This window comes from Oncorhynchus mykiss, chromosome 25 (assembly GCF_057628025.1).
Source record: "Oncorhynchus mykiss isolate SJ-2025 chromosome 25, ASM5762802v1, whole genome shotgun sequence".
Taxonomy (NCBI): Eukaryota; Metazoa; Chordata; class Actinopteri; order Salmoniformes; family Salmonidae; genus Oncorhynchus; species Oncorhynchus mykiss.
The window spans coordinates 80,936,758-80,962,050 of record NC_143046.1 but is presented as its reverse complement, the minus strand read 5'-3'; the positions used below and the strand labels follow the sequence as shown (position 1 = coordinate 80,962,050).

At 46.8% G+C, this 25,293-nt stretch overlaps 1 protein-coding gene across 5 annotated transcripts in view; it reads right to left on the bottom strand.

Moving 5' to 3' along the window:
* LOC110505830 (uncharacterized) overlaps positions 1-24,693 on the bottom strand; it is a 63,451-nt gene extending 38,758 nt beyond the window's left edge. For 4 of the 5 annotated variants that reach the window (XR_016492051.1, XR_016492052.1, XM_036963041.2 and 1 more), the window contains exons 1-7: positions 24,447-24,693; positions 13,185-15,441; positions 6,121-6,441; positions 3,429-3,816; positions 2,781-2,847; positions 694-836; positions 347-450 (exon numbers count right to left, since the gene is read on the bottom strand). Coding sequence is in view for 3 of the 5 variants with exons in the window: in XM_036963041.2 (XP_036818936.2) it covers positions 347-450; positions 694-836; positions 2,781-2,847; positions 3,429-3,816; positions 6,121-6,441; positions 13,185-15,089 (2,928 nt within the window). In the remaining 2 variants the exon portion in view is untranslated. Of the gene's footprint in view, positions 1-346; positions 451-693; positions 837-2,780; positions 2,848-3,428; positions 3,817-6,120; positions 6,442-13,184; positions 15,442-22,057; positions 22,564-24,446 lie in introns of those variants that run through there. The other variant, XM_036963042.2, reaches the window with a different exon arrangement.
* Between the last annotated feature and the right edge of the window lie 600 nt (positions 24,694-25,293).

Genomic DNA, 25,293 nt, shown 5'->3' with positions numbered 1-25,293 from the left:
GTGGTAGAGAGTGCTGTGCTAAATGGCTCAAATGAAAACATAAACATTGAATGCATTGTGTATGTATTCGGTGGTGGTATTGCAAGAAATGCTGGTATGGATATTGGAACACAGCCGGGGTCCAGTTAAATCCCACCCACCAAAGCCAAGATTGTACTCTGTTCAGTACACGCAAGATGGAAGAAAACCCTCACAAACAGAGGTACAATCTGTCAACACCTAAACACTCTTTTTCATTTTCAGTTTCAAACCATTTTGCTACAATGTGCCCTAATGAATGCGACCCAGCTCTCACCCCTCCCTGTCTTCCCTCTTCAGTCATCATGACCCATCATGCATTTCTCACCATGATGTCACCCTTGCACTCGTACAGGCAGTGCAGAGCCAGCTCCTGATTGGTCCCTCCACCATGCAGAGCGCTTGAGCACGCCAGGTTCATGAGGTCATCCACTGAAGACAGAGAGAGGGTGGGGGGAAGGGGGAGGGAGAGGGGGGAGGGAGAGAGAGAAAGAGAGGTTGTGATTGAGATACTGTAGCATGATCAGCACATGTTTTCCACTGGGTTCTTCAAATCACTACTGAATGCTTGATTTACTGACTCATTTCTATTGGATAATACCAACCTGGTTAATGACAGTATTATGACAGTATTAATGGTGGGACAGTTAGCTGATACTTTTGTTAGTGTATTACCTCTCTCCTGGTCTTCAGGTTTAGCCTCCAGGTCGTGGAGAGGAGCCCAGACCAGCTCAGCCTTGGGATGGTCTTGTTGGGCCGCTGAACGCTGCCTCAGCTCTGGTACCTCTGCCTGGTACCTCACACCGATGTTTATACGCCTGAGATGACAGAATGTATAGCCAGTGGTCAGTTGGAGAGACGGGAGACACTTTCAGAAATGCGCATGCTATGCAGTCTCTCTGTCCTGCTATAGCATAGCCTCCATTATTACAATTCTAGATCATATTGTTGTGATTGACAGGGAAGTTTGTGATTGACAGGGAAGAAAAATCATGTGAATAAGTGTTCTTATACAGACATGTAGTTAACTAGTGGAATGTTTACATATCTCGTATTACTCATCTCATATGTATATACTGTATCCATCACTATCTATTCTTTACAATCTATTGCATCTTAGCCACTCTGTCGCTGCTCATCCATATATTTTATACTTATATATTCTCATACCATTCCTTTACTAGATTGTGTGTATTAGGTTTTGTTGTGGAATTAGATATTACCTGTTAGATACTTCTGCACTGTCGGATTTAGAAGCACAACATTTTGCTAGACTCACAATAACATCTGCTAACCAGGTGTATGTGACCAATAACATTTGATTTGAATTGATAAGGTCGGCTGGTTTACAGAAATAAGCCACAGCTAATCATTTAAAAAACTGTCTGCTGCACTGAAGCAACCAGACGGTGATAAAGTGGTTGATCAGGTCACCCCAGGATACCCCTCCAATGATAGCTAAAGGCAGCTTTGAAAACAGCTCCCTGTGTACTAATTGCACCTGGCTGCAGCCTGCTAGTTCAGTTCAGTTCTCCTCCCAGAATGAGCTAGCTGGAGTGTGTTCAGCAGGGCACAACGTTGTAGAACGTTCAGATAAAAATATATTAGGCCTCTGTGGTAAAAACAAACAAGCATCTGTGGATGTAGAATAAAGAATCACTTCAGCTCTATTCATTTGGTTTCTATCAGCAACGTTCACAAAGTTTGCCTCCTAAACTGACCCTGCTGTAAGCTGATCTGGCTCACGACTACATGGACTTTTCCAATAAGAAACAATCGTGTTTGTTTCCCCGCTGCAAAACGTTTTGTTACATTGTACACTAATCAACAGGCCCCTGCTGTAAGCTGATCTTGCTCAGAGGTTTGAGGGGGGGGGGGGGGGGTGTTTAAGGAGGAAGAAGAGGAAGCAGAGGAGGCTGGTTGCTCTAGACTCAGCTGAAAGACCTGATTTATCACCACTGGAGGTTACCCCTGCCTGGCCCGCCCGCCCGCCCTGATTACTAGCCAGCTGCTACCAGTCAGAGAGAGGAAGAAAGGGAAGACAATCCACAATGCACCCTGTTTTTCTCTCACCAAGCAATCGCCACTCCCCCACCTCCCACACACACACTCACACACACACACTCCTCTGTCTTTGTGAATAAAATCAGGACCGTGATATAGGCTAACTGGGTCAGATCCAAAGCACCCAATCTATCCTTTCATAACTAACACAAAAACAGTCCTCCTCTACTGCAGCACATATCAATAGACTCAGCACCATCACTGAGAAAGACACACAGTGTACCATTTGACTAGTTGTTTGGCCTTGGATGAATATCTTCTCTGACTCTAACTTTGATTTAAGAGTACTTTGATTTAAGAGTACTTTGATTTAAGAGTACTTTGATTTCAGAGTATTTTGATTTAAAAGTACTTTAGCCTCTCAGGCTCGAATCTTAAACTTGAGATCCATACACGTAACTGATAATGGGATGAAAGAAGTATGGAGGGTGGTGTGTTCTCTGTGTGTGTGTGTGTGTGTGTGTGTGTGTGTGTGTGTGTGTGTGTGTGTGTGTGTTTTGTGTGTGTTCTGTGTGTGTTCTGTGTGTGTGTGTGTGTGTTCTGTGTGTGTGTGTGTGTTCTGTGTGTGTGTGTGTGTGTCTGTGTGTGTGTTCTGTGTGTGTGTGTGTTCTGTGTGTGTGTGTGTGTGTGTGTGTGTGTGTGTTCTGTGTGTGTGTGTGTGTGTGTGTGTGTGTGTGTGTGTATGTGTGTGTACTCACGGTTCTATGCTGACTGGAGTGGCCTCACCGATCGTTGAGAGCAGAGGTGGGGTTATGTCAACGCTGTCTGAAAAACACAACACCAAAAAAATAGTCCGTTAAATGTACTATTCTTATCTCTTCTTACAACAGAAAATATTTAGTACAGCAGATTTTGAGGAAGTGAGCTTACTTCATGCGTATTACTCAAGAAATGTTTATATGAGGGAATAAAGTTATGCTCCAACTCACACAGCTACAGTTCATTCTGATGACAGCTTGTTTAAATCCTAATGGCCGGTTTCACGTTCCCAGATTAAGTTTAGCCCTGGACTAAAAAGCATGCTCAATAGATAATCTTAGCTTTATCTGGATCTGGGGAAACCAGTGCAAAGGCATCTGCAAACCCCAGTAGCACTCAGGTAGGCTATGTTTGAACTACAACCCCCAGAAGCATCCAGCTAGGTAGAGTATGTTTGGACTACAACCCCAGTAGGACACAGGTTGAGCAGGTTTGGACTAAAAACCCCAAAAGAAACAGGTTAAGTAGGTTTGGACTACAACCCCCAGAAGAAACAGGTTAAGTAGGTTTGGACTACAACCCCCAGAAGAAACAGGTTAAGTAGGTTTGGACTACAACCCCAGTAGGCCCTAGATAGTGGTACTCACTGGATCGCAGCAGGCTGCGTGTGGCTGATTTGGGCGTGATGGGTGGAGGCAGACCCTGGGTGGAGGCAGACCCTGGCTGGAGGCAGACCCTGGCTGGAGGCAGACCCTGGCTTGATGCAGCAGAGGAGAGGAAGGTAGAAAAGTAGAGACCTGATCCCTCTCTCACCGGGCTGAGGATGGGCGGGGGGGTGTAGGGCGGCATGGTCAGGGGGTTATCTATTAGCCGGACAGGGGAGCGGAGGTGGCTCTGGTAGGGAGTGATGCAGGAGTAGACAGGAGGGGCGATGAAGGTGCCAGGCTTGGGAGGCGGGATGAAGAGGGGTTCGGGCCGGGGACGGCGTTTGGGCTTCTTGCCGTCGTTGTCGTTCCCTCCCTCCATTCCACCGTTCTAAAGAAGGAGGTAGAACATCAGTACAAACACAGAAATACATGACTGCTACTGTCCACCCTGTTCCCCCTGTCCACCATGTCCACCCTGTTCTCCTGTCCACCCTGTTCCCCCTGTCCACCATGTCCACCCTGTCTCCCTGTCCACCCTGTTCTCCTGTCCACCCTGTTTTCCTGTTCACCCTGTTCTCCTGTCCACCATGTCCACCCTGTCTCCATGTCCACCCTGTTCTCCCTGTCCACCCTGTTCCCCCTGTCCACCATGTCCACCCTGTCTCCCTGTCCACCCTGTTCTCCTGTCCACCCTGTTCTCCCTGTCCACCATGTCCACCCTGTCTCCCTGTCCACCCTGTTCTCCTGTCCACCCTGTTTTCCTGTTCACCCTGTTCTCCTGTCCACCATGTCCACCCTGTCTCCATGTCCACCCTGTCTCCCTGTCCACCATGTCCACCGTGTTCTCCCTGTCCACCCTGTCTCCCTGTCCACCATGTCCACCCTGTTCTCCCTGTTCTCCCTGTCCACCATGTCCACCCTGTCTCCATGTCCACCATGTCTCCCTGTCCACCCTGTCTCCCTGTCCACCCTGTTCTCCTGTCCACCCAGTTCTCCTGTCCACCCTGTTCTCCTGTCCACCCTGTTCTCCTGTCCACCCTGTTCTCCTGTCCACCCTGTTCTCCTGTCCACCCTGTTCTCCTGTCCACCCTGTCTCCTGTCCACCCTGTTCTCCTGTTCACCCTGTTCTCCTGTCCACCCTGTTCTCCTGTCCACCATGTTCTCCTGTCCACCCTGTTCTCCTGTCCACCATGTTCTCCTGTCCACCATGTCTCCCTGTCCACCATGTCTCCCTGTCCACTATGTCTCGCTGTCCACCCGTCCACCATGTCCACCCTGTCCACCATGTCTCCCTGTCCACCATGTCTCCCTGTCCACCATGTCTCCCTGTCCACCCTGTTCTCCTGTCCACCATGTCTCCCTGTCCACCATGTCTCCCTGTCCACTATGTCTCCCTGTCCACCATGTCTCCCTGTCCACCATGTCTCCCTGTCCACCATGTCTCCCTGTCCACCCTGTCCACTATGTCTTCCTGTCCACCATGTCTCCCTGTCCACCATGTCTCCCTGTCCACCATGTCTCCCTGTCCACCATGTCTCCATGTCCACCCTGTTTCCCTGTCCACCCTGTTCCCCTGTCTCCCTGTCCACCATGTCTCCCTGTCCACCCTGTCCACTATGTCTCCCTGTCCACTATGTCTCCCTGTCCACCATGTCTCCATGTCCACTATGTCTCGCTGTCCACCCTGTCCACTATGTCTCCCTGTCCACCATGTCTCCATGTCCACTATGTCTCCCTGTCCACCCTGTCCACTATGTCTCCCTGTCCACCATGTCTCCATGTCCACTATGTCTCCCTGTCCACCCTGTCCACTATGTCTCCATGTCCACCCTGTTTCCCTGTCCACCCTGTTTCCCTGTCCACCATGTCTCCCTGTCCACCATGTCTCCCTGTCCACCATGTCTCCATGTCCACCCTGTCCACCCTGTTTCCCTGTCCACCCTGTTTTCCTATCCACCCTGTTCCCCTGTCCACCCTGTTCCCCTGTCCACTCTGTTCCCCATGTCCACTGTCTCCCTGTCCACCCTGTTCCCCTGTCCACCATGTCCACTGTCTCCCTGTCCACCCTGTTTCCCTGTCCACCCTGTTTCCCTGTCCACCCTGTTTCCCTGTCCACCCTGTCCATCATGTCCACTATGTCTCCCTGTCCACCCTGTTCCCCTGTCCACATCCCTATACACCAGTTAGTATGAAGCACTGTTTACAGCATGCAGTCTAAGTGAGTTGTTCATCTGGTCAGACACTAGAGAGGATACATTCTACATCAGGGGTCTCCAGCAGGTCACTAGGGGAATTAAAGGAGAAATGTGGAAATGTGGAAATGTTCTATTTTGTACATTATCCCCCTACACATAACATGTCCAGTACACCACCACCCTGGTTATTGTACAGTACAGTACAGTACAGTAGTAGGAAATATATCTCCATCTATAGTGTGGATAGCCCCTGCTAATAATCTCCTTGACCTGATCTGGAGCAGCAGGGAGGGGGGGGGGGGGGGGCAGGGTTGGAATGAGGGCAGAGGGGAGAGAGAGACATGGGTGCAAGAGCATGGTGGCAGGATATGTAGGATTGTAATAGATTATATGGAAACAGAGATATGAACCAAGCCTCTACTTATGGTACTAGAGGAGACGTTAGTAAGGTGTGTGTGTGTGTGGGGGGGGGGGGGGGGGGGGGCACTAGCACCTACCTGTCCTGAGCTCTCTGACAGAGAGTTTCTGAGAGACCGCCTGCGGGTGACAATGACGGAGGGTTTGCCATCCATACTGGTCACGTCCTGAAGGGTGAAGGGTCTCTGTGGCCAGCCTGTCCCCGGGGTAGAGTGCTCCCCGTCTGGGGAGGACGAGGACGAGGACGGGTCTGGCCTTCGTACGGGGACTGACACAGGGATGACCAGGGGCATCATGCTCTCATCACGGGGCCGCTTGGCACTGTGGCCCCCTGAATCCTTGTCCATGGTCCCTCGCCCTGGCGCTGGTCTCTGGGGGCTCCAGGGCCTGTGGTGCTGTGCCTGACGATGAGACAGACAGATACACACATCATCAAATACCTGACTGGAGAGGCTACCTGAACAGGCTTCCTTTACAGATCAAATGAGCAAACAAACAACTTACGACTTCATGTGTTGTCGTACTGAAGTGAACCTATATTATAATACGACCAGGAAGGAAAAACTAGCATAATGCTGTTAATTGACTTTCAATTCCCTAAACAAACATCATACAATTAAGTGAAGATGTAGAGTATTTCATCAGCTGAAGCCCATAGGAGTGAGTGTGGCAGACACCTATAGGAGTGAGTGAGTGTGGCAGACACCTATAGGAGTGAGTGAGTGAGGCAGACACATATAGGAGTGAGTGTGTGTGACAGACACCTATAGGAGTGAGTGTGGCAGACACCTATAGGAATGAGTGAATGTGGCAGACACCTATAGGAGTGAGTGAATGTGGCAGACACCTATAGGAGTGAGTGAGTGTGGCAGACACCGATAGGAGTGAGTGAGTGAGGCAGACACCTATATGAGTGAGTGAGTGAGGCAGACACCTATATGAGTGAGTGAGTGAGGCAGACACCTATAGGAGCGAGTGAGTGAGGCAGACACCTATAGGAGCGAGTGAGTGAGGCAGACACCTATAGGAGTGAGTGAGTGAGGCAGACACCTATAGGAGTGAGTGAGTGTAGCAGACACCTATAGGAGTGAGTGAGTGAGGCAGACACCTATAGGAGTGATTGAGTGTGGCAGACACCTATAGGAGTGAGTGAGTGTGGCAGACACCTATAGGAGTGAGTGAGTGTGGCAGACACCGATAGGAGTGAGTGAGTGAGGCAGACACCTATAGGAGTGAGTGAGTGAGGCAGACACCTGTAGGAGCGAGTGAGTGAGGCAGACACCTATATGAGTGAGTGAGTGAGGCAGACACCTATAGGAGCGAGTGAGTGAGGCAGACACCTATAGGAGCGAGTGAGTGAGGCAGACACCTATAGGAGTGAGTGAGTGTAGCAGACACCTATAGGAGTGAGTGAATGTGGCAGACACCTGTAGGAGTAAGTGAATGTGGCAAACACCTATAGGAGTGAGTGAGTGTAGCAGACACCTATAGGAGTGAGTGAGTGAGGCAGACACCTATAGGAGTGAGTGAGTGTGGCAGACACCAATAGGAGTGAGTGAGTGTGGCAGACACCGATAGGAGTGAGTGAGTGAGGCAGACACCTATAGGAGTGAGTGAGTGAGGCAGACACCTATAGGAGCGAGTGAGTGTGGCAGACACCTATAGGAGTGAGTGAGTGTGGCAGACACCTATAGGAGTGAGTGAGTGTAGCAGACACCTATAGGAGTGAGTGAGTGAGGCAGACACCTATAGGAGTGAGTGAGTGTGGCAGACACCAATAGGAGTGAGTGAGTGTGGCAGACACCTATAGGAGTGAGTGAGTGTAGCAGACACCTATAGGAGTGAGTGAGTGAGGCAGACACCTATAGGAGTGAGTGAGTGTGGCAGACACCAATAGGAGTGAGTGAGTGTGGCAGACACCGATAGGAGCGAGTGAGTGAGGCAGACACCTATAGGAGTGAGTGAGTGCGGCAGACACCTATAGGAGTGATTGAGTGTGGCAGACACCTATAGGAGTGAGTGAGTGTGGCAGACACCTATAGGAGTGAGTGAGTGAGGCAGACACCTATAGGAGTGATTGAGTGTGGCAGACACCTATAGGAGTGATTGAGTGTGGCAGACACCTATAGGAGTGAGTGAGTGTGGCAGACACCTATAGGAGTGAGTGAGTGAGGCAGACACCTATAGGAGTGAGTGAGTGAGGCTGACACCTATAGGAGTGAGTATGACCTGATGCTGGAGGCCTATACACTGTTAATTCCCAGTGGAAAACTCCAGCCCCAACACCAGGACAGGAGAAAGAGAGGCATACATTTAGCTGAGCACTGCACAAGTACACCCCCCCCTATAGTAGTTTCAACCCTATGATGGAATGAACGGGGGAGGGGCTTCAGCCCTATGATGGAATGAATGGGGGAGGGGTTTCAGCCCTATGTTGGAATGAATGGGGGAGGGGTTTCAGCCCTATGATGGAATGAATGGGGGAGGGGTTTCAGCCCTATGATGGAATGAATGGGGGAGGGGTTTCAGCCCTATGTTGGAATGAATGGGGGAGGGGTTTCAGCCCTATGATGCAATGAACGGGGGAGGGGTTTCAGCCCTATGTTGGAATGAATGGGGGAGGGGTTTCAGCCCTATGTTGGAATGAATGGGGGAGGGGTTTCAGCCCTATGATGGAATGAACGGGGGAGGGGTTTCAGCCCTATGATGGAATGAATGGGGGAGGGGTTTCAGCCCTATGATGGAATGAATGGGGGAGGATGGAGGAGTGCTGAGTGAAACAGGACCAGTCAGCATTCAGCAGGTTAACCTAGCAGTCCTAGTCTATATTCTATATGGTGAGGCATGAGGCAGACACGGGGGATGCACCGTTACACGCTAGATGTAACTGCACCGTCATGTAGGGGAAGACCAAGTCGTCTACATATACCCCATACCACCCCCACGTTGTAAAATATAGAGAGAGTAAAAGCAGGGGAGCAGGTTCTACTCTTTATGGTTCTTTTCTGGTGTTTTGTGGTGGAAAACCAAGCTGGTGGAGCGTAACACAACAACCCTGTTACCCGTAGATCAGGGGTGTCAAAGTCAAATGGACGGAGGGCCAAATAAAAAAATCAGCTACAAGACGAGGGCCGGACTGTTCGAATGTTCATTGAAAAATTTTTAAATGACGCATATAGTCTAGTGAACCTAATTGAACCTACTGAAAACCTAACAAATATATTACAATATGATCAGATAAATAAAGCAATATTTTCTTATGGCTCTGTCAGTAATCTTTAATTTTCAACAGACACAAAAGACAAATTTCCTTTATATAAATATCCCCATAACATGAACATTAAATGAAAGAAACCGGTATTCAAGGCACCATCAGTAGACTATATTTTCTATTTTAGCAAAAGTGGGCTAAATTTACTTCAAAGAAAAAACAATAATAGCAATTTTCTATCATCCACTCAACTGAAATATTTTTAAAATATAATTGGATTGAAATACAAAAAAATAAAGTGCAAAAATCTATTAATCAAAAACAACACTTTGTTTAAGGAGAAGTAACATGCAGTGAAAACAAATATTAAATTTTAACTTTTAAACTTGAACTGAGTAAAAACTCTAAATATGTGATTGCACAGTAATGTTCACTTGTTTGAGGTTGAGGGTGATACTTGGTGGTGTCCCATCTTTTCCACAAGTTCATCAATGTTCGGGGTAAGGCTCTGAGCTGAAGAAATCCTCAGAATTGAGTGGAGGTGTTCAGCAGTAAGTCGACTTCTGTGTGATGTTTTGTTCAGGTTCATCAAAGAAAACAGTTGTTCACACAGGTATGTGCTGCCAAACATAGACAACGTTTGAGCAGCCTGGATGCGCAGCTGGGGCATTGTGCCGGGGAGGAAACGGGCGAACTCCGCAGCACCCACTGCCGCATATTTTGCCCTCAGTGCATCATTGCATTGGAGGTCAATCAACTCCATTTGGAGGTTTGGTGGTGAGCTTTCCACGTCAACAGCAAATGGGTTACCGAGCAGTTCCAACCTGCTTTTTTGTGCTTCAAAGTCAGCAAATCGGCGTCGAAAGTCAGCGGCAAGCATACCTATTTTATCAGCCAACTGTGTGCTCGGGAACGCACTGGTAGAGAGCTTCTCTTTCATGGTCTGGCAGCTGGGAAAGTGGCTCAAATTTTCTTTCCGCATCTGCGTCTCCCACAGAGTCAGTTTGGTTTTAAATGCCTTCACTGTACTGTACATATCAGAGATGACACGATCCCGACCCTGCAGCTGCAAGTTTATTGCATTCAGATGACTCGTAATGTCACACAGAAAAGCCATTTCACACAGAAACATTTCGTCTCGGAGTTGTGTTGTGTCTTTCCCTTTGCTGTCCAAGAACAGACAAATCTCCTCACGAAGCTCGAAACATCTTTGAAGCACCTTTCCCTGGCTTAGCCATCGCACCTCTGTGTGATAAGGCAAATCACCATGCTCCGTTTCTAACTCCGTCAGAAATGCCTTGAACTGGCGGTGATTCAAACCTTTGGCTCTGATAAAGTTAACTGTGCGCGTGATGATGCTCATTACATGCTCCATTTTCAAGGCTTTACCGCACAACGCTTCCTGGTGTATGATACAATGATAAGCTGTCAGCTCACCTGTCGCGTTTTCCTCTTGCATCTTTTCCCGTATCTTCGCCACCAGTCCGCTCCTGTGTCCACACATCGCAGGTGCTCCGTCGGTTGTCAAACCCACAAGTTTTTCCCAAGGCAGCTCCATCTCATTTACACATCTTGACACCTCTTCATACAAATCATGCCCCGTAGTTGTGCCATGCATAGGACGTAAAGCCAAAAACTCCTCTGTCACGCTTAGGTTGGAGTCCACTCCGCGGATGAAAATTGACAACTGGGCAATGTCAGAAATGTCGGTGCTCTCATCCACAGCCAAGGAATATGCAATAAAATCTTTTCCCTTTTTCACAAGCTGCTCTTTTAGATTGATGGACAACTGGTCTACTCTCTCGGCAATGGTGTTTCTGCTCAGACTCACATTTAAAAAGAGTTGCCTTTTTTCTGGGCAAACTTCGTCACAAACTTTAATCATGCAGTTTTTGATGAAATCCCCCTCCGTAAATGGCCGGGCTGATTTAGCGATCTCTTCTGCCAAAATAAAACTGGCCTTGACAGTTGCGTCCGCGTGTGTGTCCGCGTGTTTCGTTTCATAATGTCGTCTCAGATTATACTCTTTCAGTACCGCCACACTTTCTCCACACAGAAGACACACAGGTTTTCCAGCTACCTTCGTGAACATATACTCCGACTCCCACCTTGTTTGAAACCCCCGGTTCTCAGTATCCACCTTCCGTTTTGCCATTTTTGATGGGTATCTGAAAGTTAATTTTACTGTGATGCTGACGACTGCTGTGCCAATAAATATTGAAATGAAGCAGCCTACTGCTCGGTGCGTCACCTTTGCATTGTGGGAAATGTAGTATTGGTGCGTGTAAAAGATCTGCGGGCTGCCGGCTTGCTGCGGGCCGGTTCTAATAATAAATCAAGATCATCCCAGGGGCCGTAAAAAACCTTCTTGCGGGCCGGATGTGGCCCGCGGGCCTTGACTCTGACATATGTGCCGTAGATAGACAACCCTGTTAGCCGTAGATAGACAACCCTGTTACCCGTAGATAGACAACCCTGTTAGCCGTAGATAGACAACCCTGTTACCCGTAGATAGACAACCCTGTTACCCGTAGATAGACAACCCTGTTACCCGTAGATAGACAACCCTGTTAGCCGTAGATAGACAACCCTGTTACCCGTAGATAGACATCCCTGTTAGCCGTAGATAGACAACCCTGTTACCCGTAGATAGACAACCCTGTTACCCGTAGATAGACAACCCTGTTACCCGTAGATAGACAACCCTGTTACCCGTAGATAGACAACCCTGTTACCCGTAGATAGACAACCCTGTTAGCCGTAGATAGACAACCCTGTTACCCGTAGATAGACAACCCTGTTAGCCGTAGATAGACAACCCTGTTACCCGTAGATAGACAACCCTGTTACCCGTAGATAGACAACCCTGTTACCCGTAGATAGACAACCCTGTTAGCCGTAGATAGACAACCCTGTTACCCGTAGATAGACAACCCTGTTAGCCGTAGATAGACAACCCTGTTACCCGTAGATAGACAACCCTGTTAGCCGTAGATAGACAACCCTGTTACCCGTAGATAGACAACCCTGTTAGCCGTAGATAGACAACCCTGTTACCCGTAGATAGACAACCCTGTTACCCGTAGATAGACAACCCTGTTAGCCGTAGATAGACAACCCTGTTACCCGTAGATAGACAAAGCTAGAAATGTTTTAACAACAACAACAAAATTGTGAAGCTTGCATTCAATTGCCCCTCCCTGTTGCACACAACACACTTCAATTTCCTGTCACAAGGGGATTAATGGCTAATTTAAGATGAAATCATCAACCCTGTTACGGTCAACACTGTTACTTTATTTGGCACTTACTATAGTCATTTTTTTATTATCCTCTTGAGATTCTCTTTTACGAAGTTGAACATTTGCTCTTTATGACACAATGTTAAAATTAGGTGAAATCAAACTTTTTTTTCAATCAAGTTACACCTCTCAAAAGGCACTGAATTGGTTGAACGACATTTAGGGCACTAGGTTGCACTGAGGACAAAATATCCCCGTGGTTTGCATTTCTTGCTGTTTGTTGCACACACACAAAATAGGAGTATTGCTTATCATTTTTAGAATTTGCGTTATAACATGAGTAATTGTGCATCTGTAACCTAACAATAAACCGCTTCCATGAAGACAGACCGTGCTAAATCATTCAGATACTGCTGTGTTAATATTGGGATGATGATTGCTTATTCTGCTCAGTGCTAATCATTCATAAACAACATCATTTCAGGCTCGATTGGCCTTGGCAGGTGCATTAAGCTTTTTGTTTCTGATCTACTTCTAGATAAGGGAGCCAGAATCACTCTGCCATTATACAAAGGTAAACAACAACGAAATGGATTGTTTTAACAACATTCATCAAAGAGGACTGTTATTGCAGCTCCTCAAGCCCAACAGTACTAGCAGAAACAGTTACCAGGGTAGCAGAAACAGTTACCTTGACGATGTGTGGCGGTAGGGACTCCATCTCTGAGGCTTTCTGGGCCAGCGTCTCCAGGTTAACCTCCTGGGAGACCCTCCGTTTCCTGCGTGTGCTCTGGATGACCCCTGTAGGGGCCATCTGGGCAACGTGGACTTCATCCGCCTTCGGTGCTCCTCCTGGCTCCTCAGAGGCCCCATTCTGGGCCCCATCAGATGGTATGAGGAAGGGGTTGTCAACTGGTGGTGGTCCACCTTCCTTGGAGAGTCTCCTGGACCTTCGAGGCTGCAGCTGGATATGGGGAGGTTGGAGCTGGGTCTCCGTGGGGGGGAGCTGGGAGTCTGTTTGGGGGGGGATGTTTGGAGGGTCTGGGGACATCTCCTGGAGGTCTGGGGAGGATGCTGCCTGAGCACAGGGCTCTTGGGAGGGCAGTAACACGGGTGGCTGGGAGTGAGGGTGTTGGTGGGTAGGTGGGTTCTGGCTGCTGGGGTAGTATTCTAGAACATGTTGGGGTTGTTGCTGCTGCAATTGCTGTTGTTCTATTTGTTGTTGCTGCTGTAATTGTTGCTGTATTTGCTGTTGCTGTTGTATTTGTTGTTGCTGTTCTAACTGTTGCTCTTGTTGTATGTGTAGTTGTTGTTGCTGTTGATGCTGAAGCATTTGCTGCTGTTGCATCTTATGATGTTGTTGTTGCATTTGTTGTTGATGCTGTAATATTTGTTTCTGTTGCTGTTGTCGTTGTTGCAGCTGCTGCTGGAGCTGTGGATGCTGTTGGGTCTGTTGCAGCTGCTGCTGGAGCTGTGGATGCTGTTGGGTCTGTTGCAGCTGCTGCTGGAGCTGTGAATGCTGTTGGGTCTGTTGCAGCTGCTGCTGGAGCTGTGGATGCTGTTGGGTCTGTTGCAGCTGCTGCTGGAGCTGTGGATGCTGTTGGGTCTGTTGCAGCTTCTGCTGGAGCTGTGGATGCTGTTGGGTCTGTTGCAGCTTCTGCTGGAGCTGTGGATGCTGTTGGGTCTGTGGATGTGGTTGGGGTTTGGGCTGTTGGGAATTGTAGTTCAGATTAGGTAAAGTCCTATTGCCCCCCTGAAACACCTGGTAGTAGCCAGCCGTTAGGTGTTGCTTAGGCTGGCCGAAGGCTAGCTGGAAGGGCTGAAGCACGGAGCTGCTCCCAGGGTTGGATGTGCTGTGCTGCTGGGCATTTAGAGCCCCAGGCTTAAGGGTCTGTGGGAATGACTGAGTCTGTGACTGCTGTTGCTGCTGGGAAGCCTGATGCTGCTGCTCCCACTCTAGGCTGGGAGGCTTGGCCACGTCTCTAACGTCTCTGTAGGCCTCTCCTACAGCAGGCAGGGGGTTAACCACCTGCTGCGGCTGGGGAGGCTGCTTCTCTGCAGCCCTACTAGGAGACTGTGGCTGCTGTGGCTGCAGGGGTGGAGGCCCCTCACAGATCTGCTGCTTGGAAAAGGCAGTCTGGGTCTGGGACCGTGAGTCACTGACGTTGACGCCCCCTAGGTACGGAGCAAAGTTCTGACCCCAGTTAGCCATAGTGACACCCTGTGTCCAGTTCCCAGTCTCAGTCCCAGTTCTCTGTTGAGGCTGTGGTTGAGCTGCTGGGTCCTGGTGTGCCCACTTCATGGGTACAGTCTGTTGGTAATGTCCCCGACTCTGGTCTCCTTTCTCTGGACTGAAGATCACTGAGTTGAGGTACATACCAGTATGTGGAGCCTCTGGGTTGGAGGTTGTGGAGGTGACGGTGCCTGCAGCCTTACTCTGGCCAGGACCAGGATCTGAGGCTGGGGCACCAAGGCCGTAGCAAGAACCTTCTGGATTCTGTTGAGAAGACGTCTCCTTCATCGCCACTCCTTGGTCGTTAAAAAAAGAGATGCGCTTGCCTGTTCTCTTACTGTTGGGTAAACTCATGGCTGGCATGAATAACGGGGTGAGGTAGGGGGACTATGGGGTACTAGGTGCATAACAGTCCCCCAACCACACAGACCACCAATCAACGTATGTCCCAAAGTGGCCCTCTTCCACTGGCCTTATCTGAAGATAAAGGGAATAGAAAGTTCACAGCACACACCCTAGGAGAGGGGGTTGCATATTTTAATGGAAATCACCAAACCACATATGCAACCAAAAACCAAGGAGTTGGATTGGACGTAGACAAAACCCAATCTTCTCCTTCTCCCCTTGAACTCCTCTTCCTGCTGTACTGAGAGGTTGCCGGTGCTGATAGAGATGTCTGGATGTCCACTGGCCTCGTTCATTCATGGGAGACACCCTGTGAAGAGACCAGACGGGTCAAGTTACAGGACAGTCCAGAGAGGTCATAGGGTTCCTAATGGACCTATTGTTAAAGCTGCCTGCTGCCATGTAAAAACCCTTTCCAACACAATGCAGTACCAGTGAAAGGTAACGGGTTGGGTGGGAAAGAAAGACAGATAGGAATGAAAGTGTGTGTGTGTGTGTTGAAAGTGTGCCTGCCTGGCTCCATGCATGCAGTGTGTCCTTACCTCTGTCATGTGAGCTGAGCTAGTAATGACACAGCCTAGCACACACACATAGTCACACACACAGTCCCACACACACAGTCCCACACACACACAGTCACACACACACATAGTTACACACACACACGCACCTAGTCGCCCAGTTACACACACACACAGCCACACACACGCATCTAGTCGCCCAGTTACACACACAGTCCCCCACACACACACACACTGAAGCTGGACTCCCTTGCAGAAGACATGTTGTTATAAAGGTTAAATACCTGCTGATCACATGGTAACTAAGTGGTTGCAACAGTCAAATGACCGCTTCAAGCCACCATCACTTTACATTAGGTTCTGAGAGTGACACAGCAGGATGCACTACAGCCATCACACACACAGACACACACACATACACACACAGACCCTGGCCGAGACCCCACTCTCCGAGGGTGTCTCAGGGAGAGTTGGGATACGCAAAAAATCACACATTTCCAATTCACACATGCATATTAATACACACTTGTACATGTGTGAAATAGGGCAAATATAAGCACCCATGTTTTATTATTACACACACCACACAGTGTGAGAATAAGTGTGATTTTACCAATATTCACCGCTGAGGCCCATTTTCTCATTTCTACTGTCATATTAAAGCTTCCTCTTGAATGTACTTGACTTGCTGTAACAAGGGCTTTATAAATAAACTTTATTGATTGGTTGACTTGTCTGTCTGGGTAGTCTGTCTGGGCAGTCACCCCTTGACCTTGTTCCTGCTTCTTCAAAAGGGGAACCTGTCACCCCTTGACCTTGTTCCTGCTTCCTCAAAAGGGGAACCTGTCACCCCTTGACCTTGTTCCTGCTTCCTCAAAAGGGGAACCTGTCAGCCCTTGACCTTGTTCCTGCTTCCTCAAAAGGGGAACCTGTCACCCGTTGACTTGTTCCTGCTTCCTCAAAGTGGGAACCTGTCACCCCTTAACCCTGTTCCTGCTTCCTCAAAAGGGGAACCTGTCACCCCTTGACCCTGTTCCTGCTTCCTCAAAAGGGGAACCTGTCACCCGTTGACCTTGTTCCTGCTTCCTCAAAAGGGGAACATGTCACCCCTTGACCCTGTTCCTGCTTCCTCAAAAGGGGAACATGTCACCCCTTGACCCTGTTCCTGCTTCCTCAAAAGGGGAACATGTCACCCCTTGACCCTGTTCCTGCTTCCTCAAAAGGGGAACCTGTCACCCCTTGACCCTGTTCCTGCTTCCTCAAAAGGGGAACATGTCACCCCTTGACCCTGTTCCTGCTTCCTCAAAAGGGGAACATGTCACCCCTTGACCCTGTTCCTGCTTCCTCAAAAGGGGAACATGTCACCCCTTGACCTTGTTCCTGCTTCCTCAAAAGGGGAACATGTCACCCCTTGACCCTGTTCCTGCTTCCTCAAAAGGGGAACATGTCACCCCTTGACCCTGTTCCTGCTTCCTCAAAAGGGGAACATGTCACCCCTTGACCCTGTTCCTGCATGTTCAATAGGAAAAGGCAAGAGACGGGACAATGAGTGGACAAACATGAATCACAATGACCTTTATAATAACATAAAAAAGGCACATTTATTGTAGTCCAAATCTGTCTGGGCATCACTTCCTTTGCCATGACAACACGTTATGATAATCACAATCTGGATACACAGAGATACAGAACCCTTCCGCAATTGAATTGCAATTTAAATATTTTACAGCTGGCACTGATAGCATGCACTACAATCTCCAAATGAACTGTATGGCCTAGGCAGCAACCATCGAGTAAACACACACACACGCCGTAAAGCTAGAGTCCAAAATTGAAACAATAACAATTTTGTTTAGGTAAAAAGCCAAAAGATGGGCCTGGAGAAATCTAACCACTCTCAAATTCATAGACAGAGCTATGGATGCAAGGACAGACCCTCCACGATATCAAAATTATCATTTTAACCATGTTTTGAGGCTATACAGTGTCTGTTTACATTTACTTTATTTAGAAACATTGTATTCGGGAGGGAGACACTCAAGTTTTTAAATACTATATCTCTTGACACATTGAAGAAAATAGTCATGGCCTCTAAATCTTCAAGCTGCATACTGGACCCTAGTCCAACTACTGAAAGAGCTGCTTCTTGTGCTTGGCTCTCCTATGTTGAACATGATAAACGGCTCTCTATCCACCGGATGTGTACCAAACTCACTAAAAGTGGCAGTAATAAAGCCTCTCTTGAAAAAGCCCAACCTTGACCCAGAAAATATAAAAACTATCGGCCTAAATCAAATCTCACATTCTTCTTAAAATGTTTAGAAAAAAGCTGTTGCGCAGCAACTTACTGCCTTCCTGAAGACAAACAATGTATACGAAACGCTTCAGTCTGGTTTTAGACCCCATCATAGCACTGAGACTGCACTTGTGAAGGTGGTAAATTACCTTTTAATGGCGCAGACCAAGGCTCTGCATCTGTCCTCGTGCTCCTAGACCTTAGTGCTGCTTTTTATACCACATTCTTCTGGAGAGATTGGAAACCCAAATTGGCCTACACGGACAAGTTCTGGCCTGGTTTAGATCTTATCTGTCGGAAAGACATCAGTTTGTCTCTGTGGATCGTTTGTCCTCTGACAAATCAACTGTAAATGTCGGTGTTCCTCAAGGATCCCTTTTAGGACCACTATTGTTTTCACTTATCCTCTTGGTGATGTCATTCAGAAACATAAATGTTAACTTTCACTGCTATGCGGACGATACACAGCTGGTGAAGCCCCAAAATTGCCCTCCTTGGAAGCCTGTGTTTCAGACGTAAGAAAGTGGATGGCGGCAATTATTAAAACTTTTAAACTCTGACAAAACAGAGATGCCAGTTCCAGGTCCCAAAAAACAAAGAGAGAATCTTGATGGTTGTACAGTCGTCTCAAATAAAACTTTGAAGGACCTCGGCGTTACTCTGGACCCAGATCTCTCTTTTGGCGAAGATATCAAGACTGTTTCAAGGACAGCTTTTTCCATCTACGTAACATTGCAAAAATCTGAAACTTTCTGTCCAAAAATGATGCAGAAAAATGTATCCATACTTTTGCCACTTAAGACTATTGCAATGCTCTACTTTCCGGCTACCCAGATAAAGCACTAAATAAACTTCAGTTAGTGCTAAACACGGCTGCTAGAATCTTTACTAGAATCAAAAAATGTGATCATATTACTCCTGTGCAAGCCTCTCTATACTGGCTTCCTGTTAAGGCTAGGGCTGATTTCAAGGTTTTACTGCTAACCTACATAGCATTTACACGGGCTTGCTCCTACCTATCGTTCCGATTTGGTCCTGCCGTACATACCTACATGTATGCTACAGTCACAAGACGCAGGACACCTTATTGTCCCTAGACTTTCTAAGCAAACAGCTGGAGGCAGGGACTTCTCCTATAGAGCTACATTTTTATGGAATGGTCTGCCTACCCATGTGAGAGACGGAGACTCAGTCTCAACCTTTAAGTCTTTATTGAAGATTAATCTCTTCAGTAGGTCCTATGATTGAGTAAAGTCTGGCCCAGGGGTGTGACGGTGAACAGAAAGGCACTGGAGCGACGAACCGCCCTTGCTGTCTCTGCCTGGCCGGTTCCCCTCTCTCCTCTGGGATTCTCTGCCTCTAACCCTATTACAGGGCTGAGTCACTGGCTTACTGGTGTCTTCCATGCCGTCCCTAGGAGGGGTGCGTCACTTGAGTTGGCTGAGTCACTGACTTGATCTTCCTGTCTGGGTTAGCGCCCCCTCGGGTTTGTGCCGTGGGGGAGATCTTCATGGGCTATACACGGCCTTGTCTCAGGGTAGTAAGTTGGTGGTTTGAAAATATCCCTCTAGTGGTGTGCGGGCTGTGCTTTGGCAAAGTGGGTGGGGTTATATCCTGCCTGGTTAGCCCTGTCGGGGGGTATCATCGAACTGGGCCAGTGTCTCCCGACCCCTCGTGTCTCAGCCTCCAGTATTTATGCTGCAATAGTTTGCGTCGGGGGGATAGGATCAGTGTGTTATATCTGGAGTATTTATCCTGTCTTATCCGGTGTCCTTTGTGAATTTCAGTATGCTCTCTCTAATTCTCTCTCTTTCTCTAGGAGGACCTGAGTCCTAGGACCATGCCTCAAGACTACCTGGCCTAATGACTCCTTGCTGTCCCCAGTCCACCTGGTTGTGCTGCTGCTCCAGTTTCAACTGTTCTGCCTCCGGCTATGGAACCCTGACCTGTTCACCGGACGTGCTACCTTCTACCGCACTTGCTGTCTCTAACTCTGAATGATCGGCAATGAAACGTCAACTGACATTTACTCCTGAGGTGCTGACCTGTTGGACCCTCTACAACCACATCTTGGCCACGTACTGTTATAATCTCCACCCGGCACAGCCAGAAGAGGACTGGCCACCCCTCAGGTTTCTTACAAGGTTCCTGCCTTCCTAGGGAGTTTTTCATAGCCACCGTTCTTCTACATCTGCATTGCTTGCTGTTTGGGGTTTTTAGGCCGGGTTTCTGTATAGCACTTTGTGACATCAGCGGATGTAAAAAGGGCTTTATAAATACATTTGATTTAATGTTTCAAAATATATAATATTTTGGGCTGATGAGGTAGGACAGTTGAACTAAGCTCATGAGGCATTTATAAGTCATATTTTTTCAGAATCAATAGTTAGAAATTAAATATATATAGGCCTAAGTTCAAAAATGGATGTAGCAACTTTCAAATAGACAGCTGCATCAGTTCATATCCTGCACTGGGGCAACATTGTAACTTGACTGTCTGACCGACCACACTTCACAGTAAGGTAGTGCTGAGTGATTAGCCGAAATGTATGTTATGTTTTTAAACAACTAACTGAGTGACATCAGTTCATTCAATTGTTTTTTCCCCCTGTGAGTTCAATGCGCACATTGCATTTTTTCTCTAGAGATAAATCAGAACGAGCCTGAACTGTGCAATGTAGTAGGGAGTTGTAGTTTACAACAACTCATTATTCTAAATAGTTTAGCACAGAGAACATGGTAATTTACTACAATGACCCTAATCCATTGCGCACCTACTTATCCCTCTCGTCTGTTTTACGTTGCAGGCTAAAAAGAAACAGGCAGAAAAATGCATGAGAGGGATAGAGAGAAGTTGCTTCACGAGGTATCTCTAAGTGAAAATACATTATGTAAGTGATTGATAGTTGTTATTCAGCAGTCATAAAAGTATGCTTATTCATTTTGAAGAACTACTTAAATAGTGATTCATTTTTAATTATTAAACGGAAACGACTTCAAAAAGCACTAATCACTCAGCACCACGGTGAGGACCTGACACCCTGGTGCACTGGCGAGGATAATTATACCATGTTATATTATAGCATGTTCTTAATTAGGAACATTTATGTAGATGCTGTTCCAATATAGGCTATAGAAAACAATGTGGATGCATCACCGTGTTTATGAAGAAATACCTATGATCAATTTCAGGGAATTGGAGAGAAGTGTGAGCACCCTATGTCAAGAACGTGCAAGATGCATTGCCTTTGCTGAACAACAGAAATCATATGGAGTGTGTTTTGCAGTGTTGTTTTTCAAGAAGGGTTTATACAATATGAAACATGTGAACAGTAACACGATGTCCACTTAACCTTTCTGTAGGCTATCGAGTGTAGGCTAGAAGGATAATGACACAGTAAATACCCCCGGTAGGTTTTAACCAATGTAACGCCGTTAATATATAGCCTAGGTTTGACCCTCGACGTAATTACCTAATCCCGGAGCGTTTCTTAATTTAAACAGCGAATACGCACCGCGGTGAAAGCGAACGCACAGTCGTTGTATTTGACATGGGGGAGTGAGAAGAATTGCCCACAGACATCAAAAAAAGGAAAAGAAAAAACATGTTGCGTCCTACATCAGAACAACCCTTGCTGGACCCCCCACCTCTGCACCGCGTCCCCACCGCCAGCCAGCTCAGCGCTATTTACGAGAAGGCAGTCCTTTGTTGCAGAACACGGATTATCCAGTCACTAATTCCGTGGCACGTTGCAACAAAGTGAAGCAACAATGTAACCTATATAGGCTATACCAGCACGAGCTCCAACATAAAAGAAAGATAGGATATAGACCACGCGCAGCGGATCTAGGACTGCTCAACATGTAGGCTATTAACCATATTGACGTCATATGAACGGCAATATCTTCCTTTTCTAAAGAAACACTCCATATTAACCAATAAACACACACAGAGATGTCTAAACCGCTGATCATTAGGTTTAATATGCATGAAGGCCTATTTAATGTTATGGTGAACTTTGTTTACAACAACCATTCACTTGCATGCTTCTCATATTCTGATCAACAAGCCCAGATATACAAATCCCAGTTCCTATCCGAGAACTCACTGTGCTTGCCATGTTTCTGCGGTGACCACCAGTGCAGCAACTGTCCCCGGGTCCACGCGCCCCACAGTGTGCAATCGAACGGAGATATGACTGCATGCATCTCTAGCGTTGAGTCATTCTATGCTGACCTCACTATTATTTTTCAAATCAAAGAATGAGGTAGATCGATGTCATTAAAACAAACGTGCTATCCAGTCCAAAATGGAGCAACGATCTGCAGGAATATGGACAAATGTCGCACAATAAGTGTTGCACATTATTGCGTTACTATTGCACAAATAGCCTACATGTACACAACACATCCGCTGTCCTATGCGGCCTTGTTTCTCCCGCTGTAGAACGCTCTCAATCGAACAACACATTCTTTCGGCTCATCCTTGTGATCCTCTCCAGTCTGCTCGCCACACCTACTTCCACGACCATATATGGTTTTCCTCTTGCATGAGGGGCGATGTAATTTACGCGTCCAAAGTACCTCTCAGATCCATGCGGTGAAATACCGAAAATCAATGGGTCACTGATGCAGAAACCGCGGTGCCATTTCCTGGTTGCTAAAATGCAAATAGTTCGCCTAATTTCATTTTGTGACAAAACAAGCAGCCATTGTGTTGAGTATCTTTTGTAACATGTAAACCACCATGAAATCTATTTTCCATAACCAAAAGTATAGTATTTTCATCTGTTTGAAGCTGGTGTAGTTTTAGTATTACAAATGTCAGAGGCCCTTGCATAGTTTTAAAGGTCCAGTGGAGTCAAAAACCTGATTTCCCTGTGTTATCTATATGTCCACACTATGAGTTTGGAATGATGCAGTGAAATTGTCAAATTGATGAAAATGCCCTTTTTTGTAAGAGCTGTTTGAAAAGGCCACCTGAAATTTCAATAGACCAATTAGAATGATTGTTCCAAACCTCTCTGCCAATAACAGCACATTTTCAGTTTTTCCCCTCCCCACTCAGTTCCCTCCCAGACAATCCTAGCAAAATGATTGCTTGAGAAATTGCCCTTTGCTAAGAAGTATTTTTGTTTATTTTTGAACATTTTAATTGAAAACAATCACAGTAAGTTACTTAATTTTTATCCAGAAATGATTTGATATTGAGATAAAAACAGCTGCATTGGACCTTTAAGATAGACAAATAGACCTCTCTCTACACTGTTCCGCAATAGAATTGCTCTTCATGGCACTATTACAACAGTATTACAATATTATTATACTGTCTCGAACATTGCATTTACATTTTGGTCATTTAGCAGCAGACACTGTTATCCAGAGCAATTTATAGTCAGTGAGTTGCAAAGCAAATAGCATGTGTCTGCTGGCAGAAAGGAGATACTGCCAGCCCCACTGTGTCAGGCTATACTCTCTGCTGTACCTTAAAATAACCACACATGCTATTCACTGCATAAGGAATATGCCAACCAAGCTCTGCGAGACTGAGTGAGATGTGAGATTGTGTGTGTGTGTGTGTGTATATGTGTGTTTTAATAGGCCTGTAGTTTTGTATCTAGGTGATGTCCATATAATATGTACTCTTTTACTCTTCCATTGGGAGAAAGGCCTAAATGACATTTACAATCTACCTTCTAAAGAGAAAGTGTTTGGCACAGGTCATATCCATTAGCCTATCCAAATAAGATATGAATCCATTGACTTAGTTATAATTGTCTGTCACAGCAACTGGCATTAAACTGGTAATGGACGGTTAATATAACTAAAACTACAGTCTATAATCAAAAAAATCCACTCCACTCTCCAAAGCAGGACCTGTGCAGGACACGTGCAGGGCAAATTTCCACTTTCTTTCATCATACAATTGATGATAGCCTGCAATAGACCAGGAAGGAGCCAGGACGAGACCAGGACGAGTTAGCAGAAGGCCTGCAACTGTTGCATTCCTAATAATTTGATTGTATACCGATTGATAAACGCGACTCGTGATCTATTGTACCCGGGATACACAATGTAACTTTCGATCGTGACGTGGAACCCCCCCCCCCCCCCCACTGCAGAGACCAGGGGGGTTGCACCGGAGATAGGCTATCGTGCAGCAATTGTATGTCTGCCTCCACCCTTGGCATCCGAGCTGTCGAACGACGCGATTCTGCCTCTAGTCTAAACTATACTACTGCACAGAAGTTCTAGATCAATATGCAGGGTTTCCATGGAGATGAATTGATATGTGTTTTTAAATGCAGCCATTCTAGATGAAATATGCTACAGGGAGGGGACAATTAATTATGCATATCGGACCCATATCCTGAATCCTATATTGATACCTTTCTTTCACCGTAGAGAAGTTTATATACATTGACAAGTTGTCACGTTAACATTGACAAGTTTTGACATTATTACACACGAATAAATACTATTTCTACTTTAGCCTACCTTGTAGCTTATAGCCGGTAGGCTACAATGTTCTGCTCGGCATTTTCTCTCAGTCTCTTCTGAAACAGAAAACTTTTTTTTCTGCTTTTCGGAGCGTCACTTCCTAGTTCCTACTCTTGCGGCTTAAATCATTGCATGGTGATTGTGAATGTGTAGCGTATGCTTTATTATGAGTTGTTGCAAAGAAACTTAACTAGTCACGTCTCTTAATTCATTGTTGTAGAAGTATTGCGACACTCGACAGAGTAAACATTTATGAGAGCCATACAGAGTATACAGATATCATATTGGGTGAGGGCACATGCCATTTTTAATACGTAGCATACAAAAATACTCTAGCCTACTCCCTACTATAGGTGGCGCATTTGCTTAATCACAAAGAGGAGAGGACAACAAAGTGTCAACCACCACCTCCAATCCATCCAATCGCAGCATAAACACGAGAATGAAAACAACGTTTACTTCAGATATTTTGACGAGAGAAGATTCTGCATGTGCAAAGAGTACTGCTAATCTTCCGACCTGGTATTGGTAGCCTTCTCCCAAGCCAATGCAATAAGGTCTGACCACAGATAGAACAATGAGCAAAAACGTTTGGTCTGGCTGTGACCCGTGTTCAGGAAAACTCCAGGGAAACCAAGCCCCCTCGTTGTCGCCACGATTGGTTTGTTTACACAGGATCATTAACGCAGGTTAGGATAACTAACGTAGCAGGTTAAGATACTATGCTTCTCGGAGACATGGCTGAATAAGGACATGGATAATATAAACCTAGGTGTTTTTTCTATGAATCGGCAGGACAGAACTGCAGAGTCCGGTAAGATCAGGAGTGGTGGTGTGTCTCCTT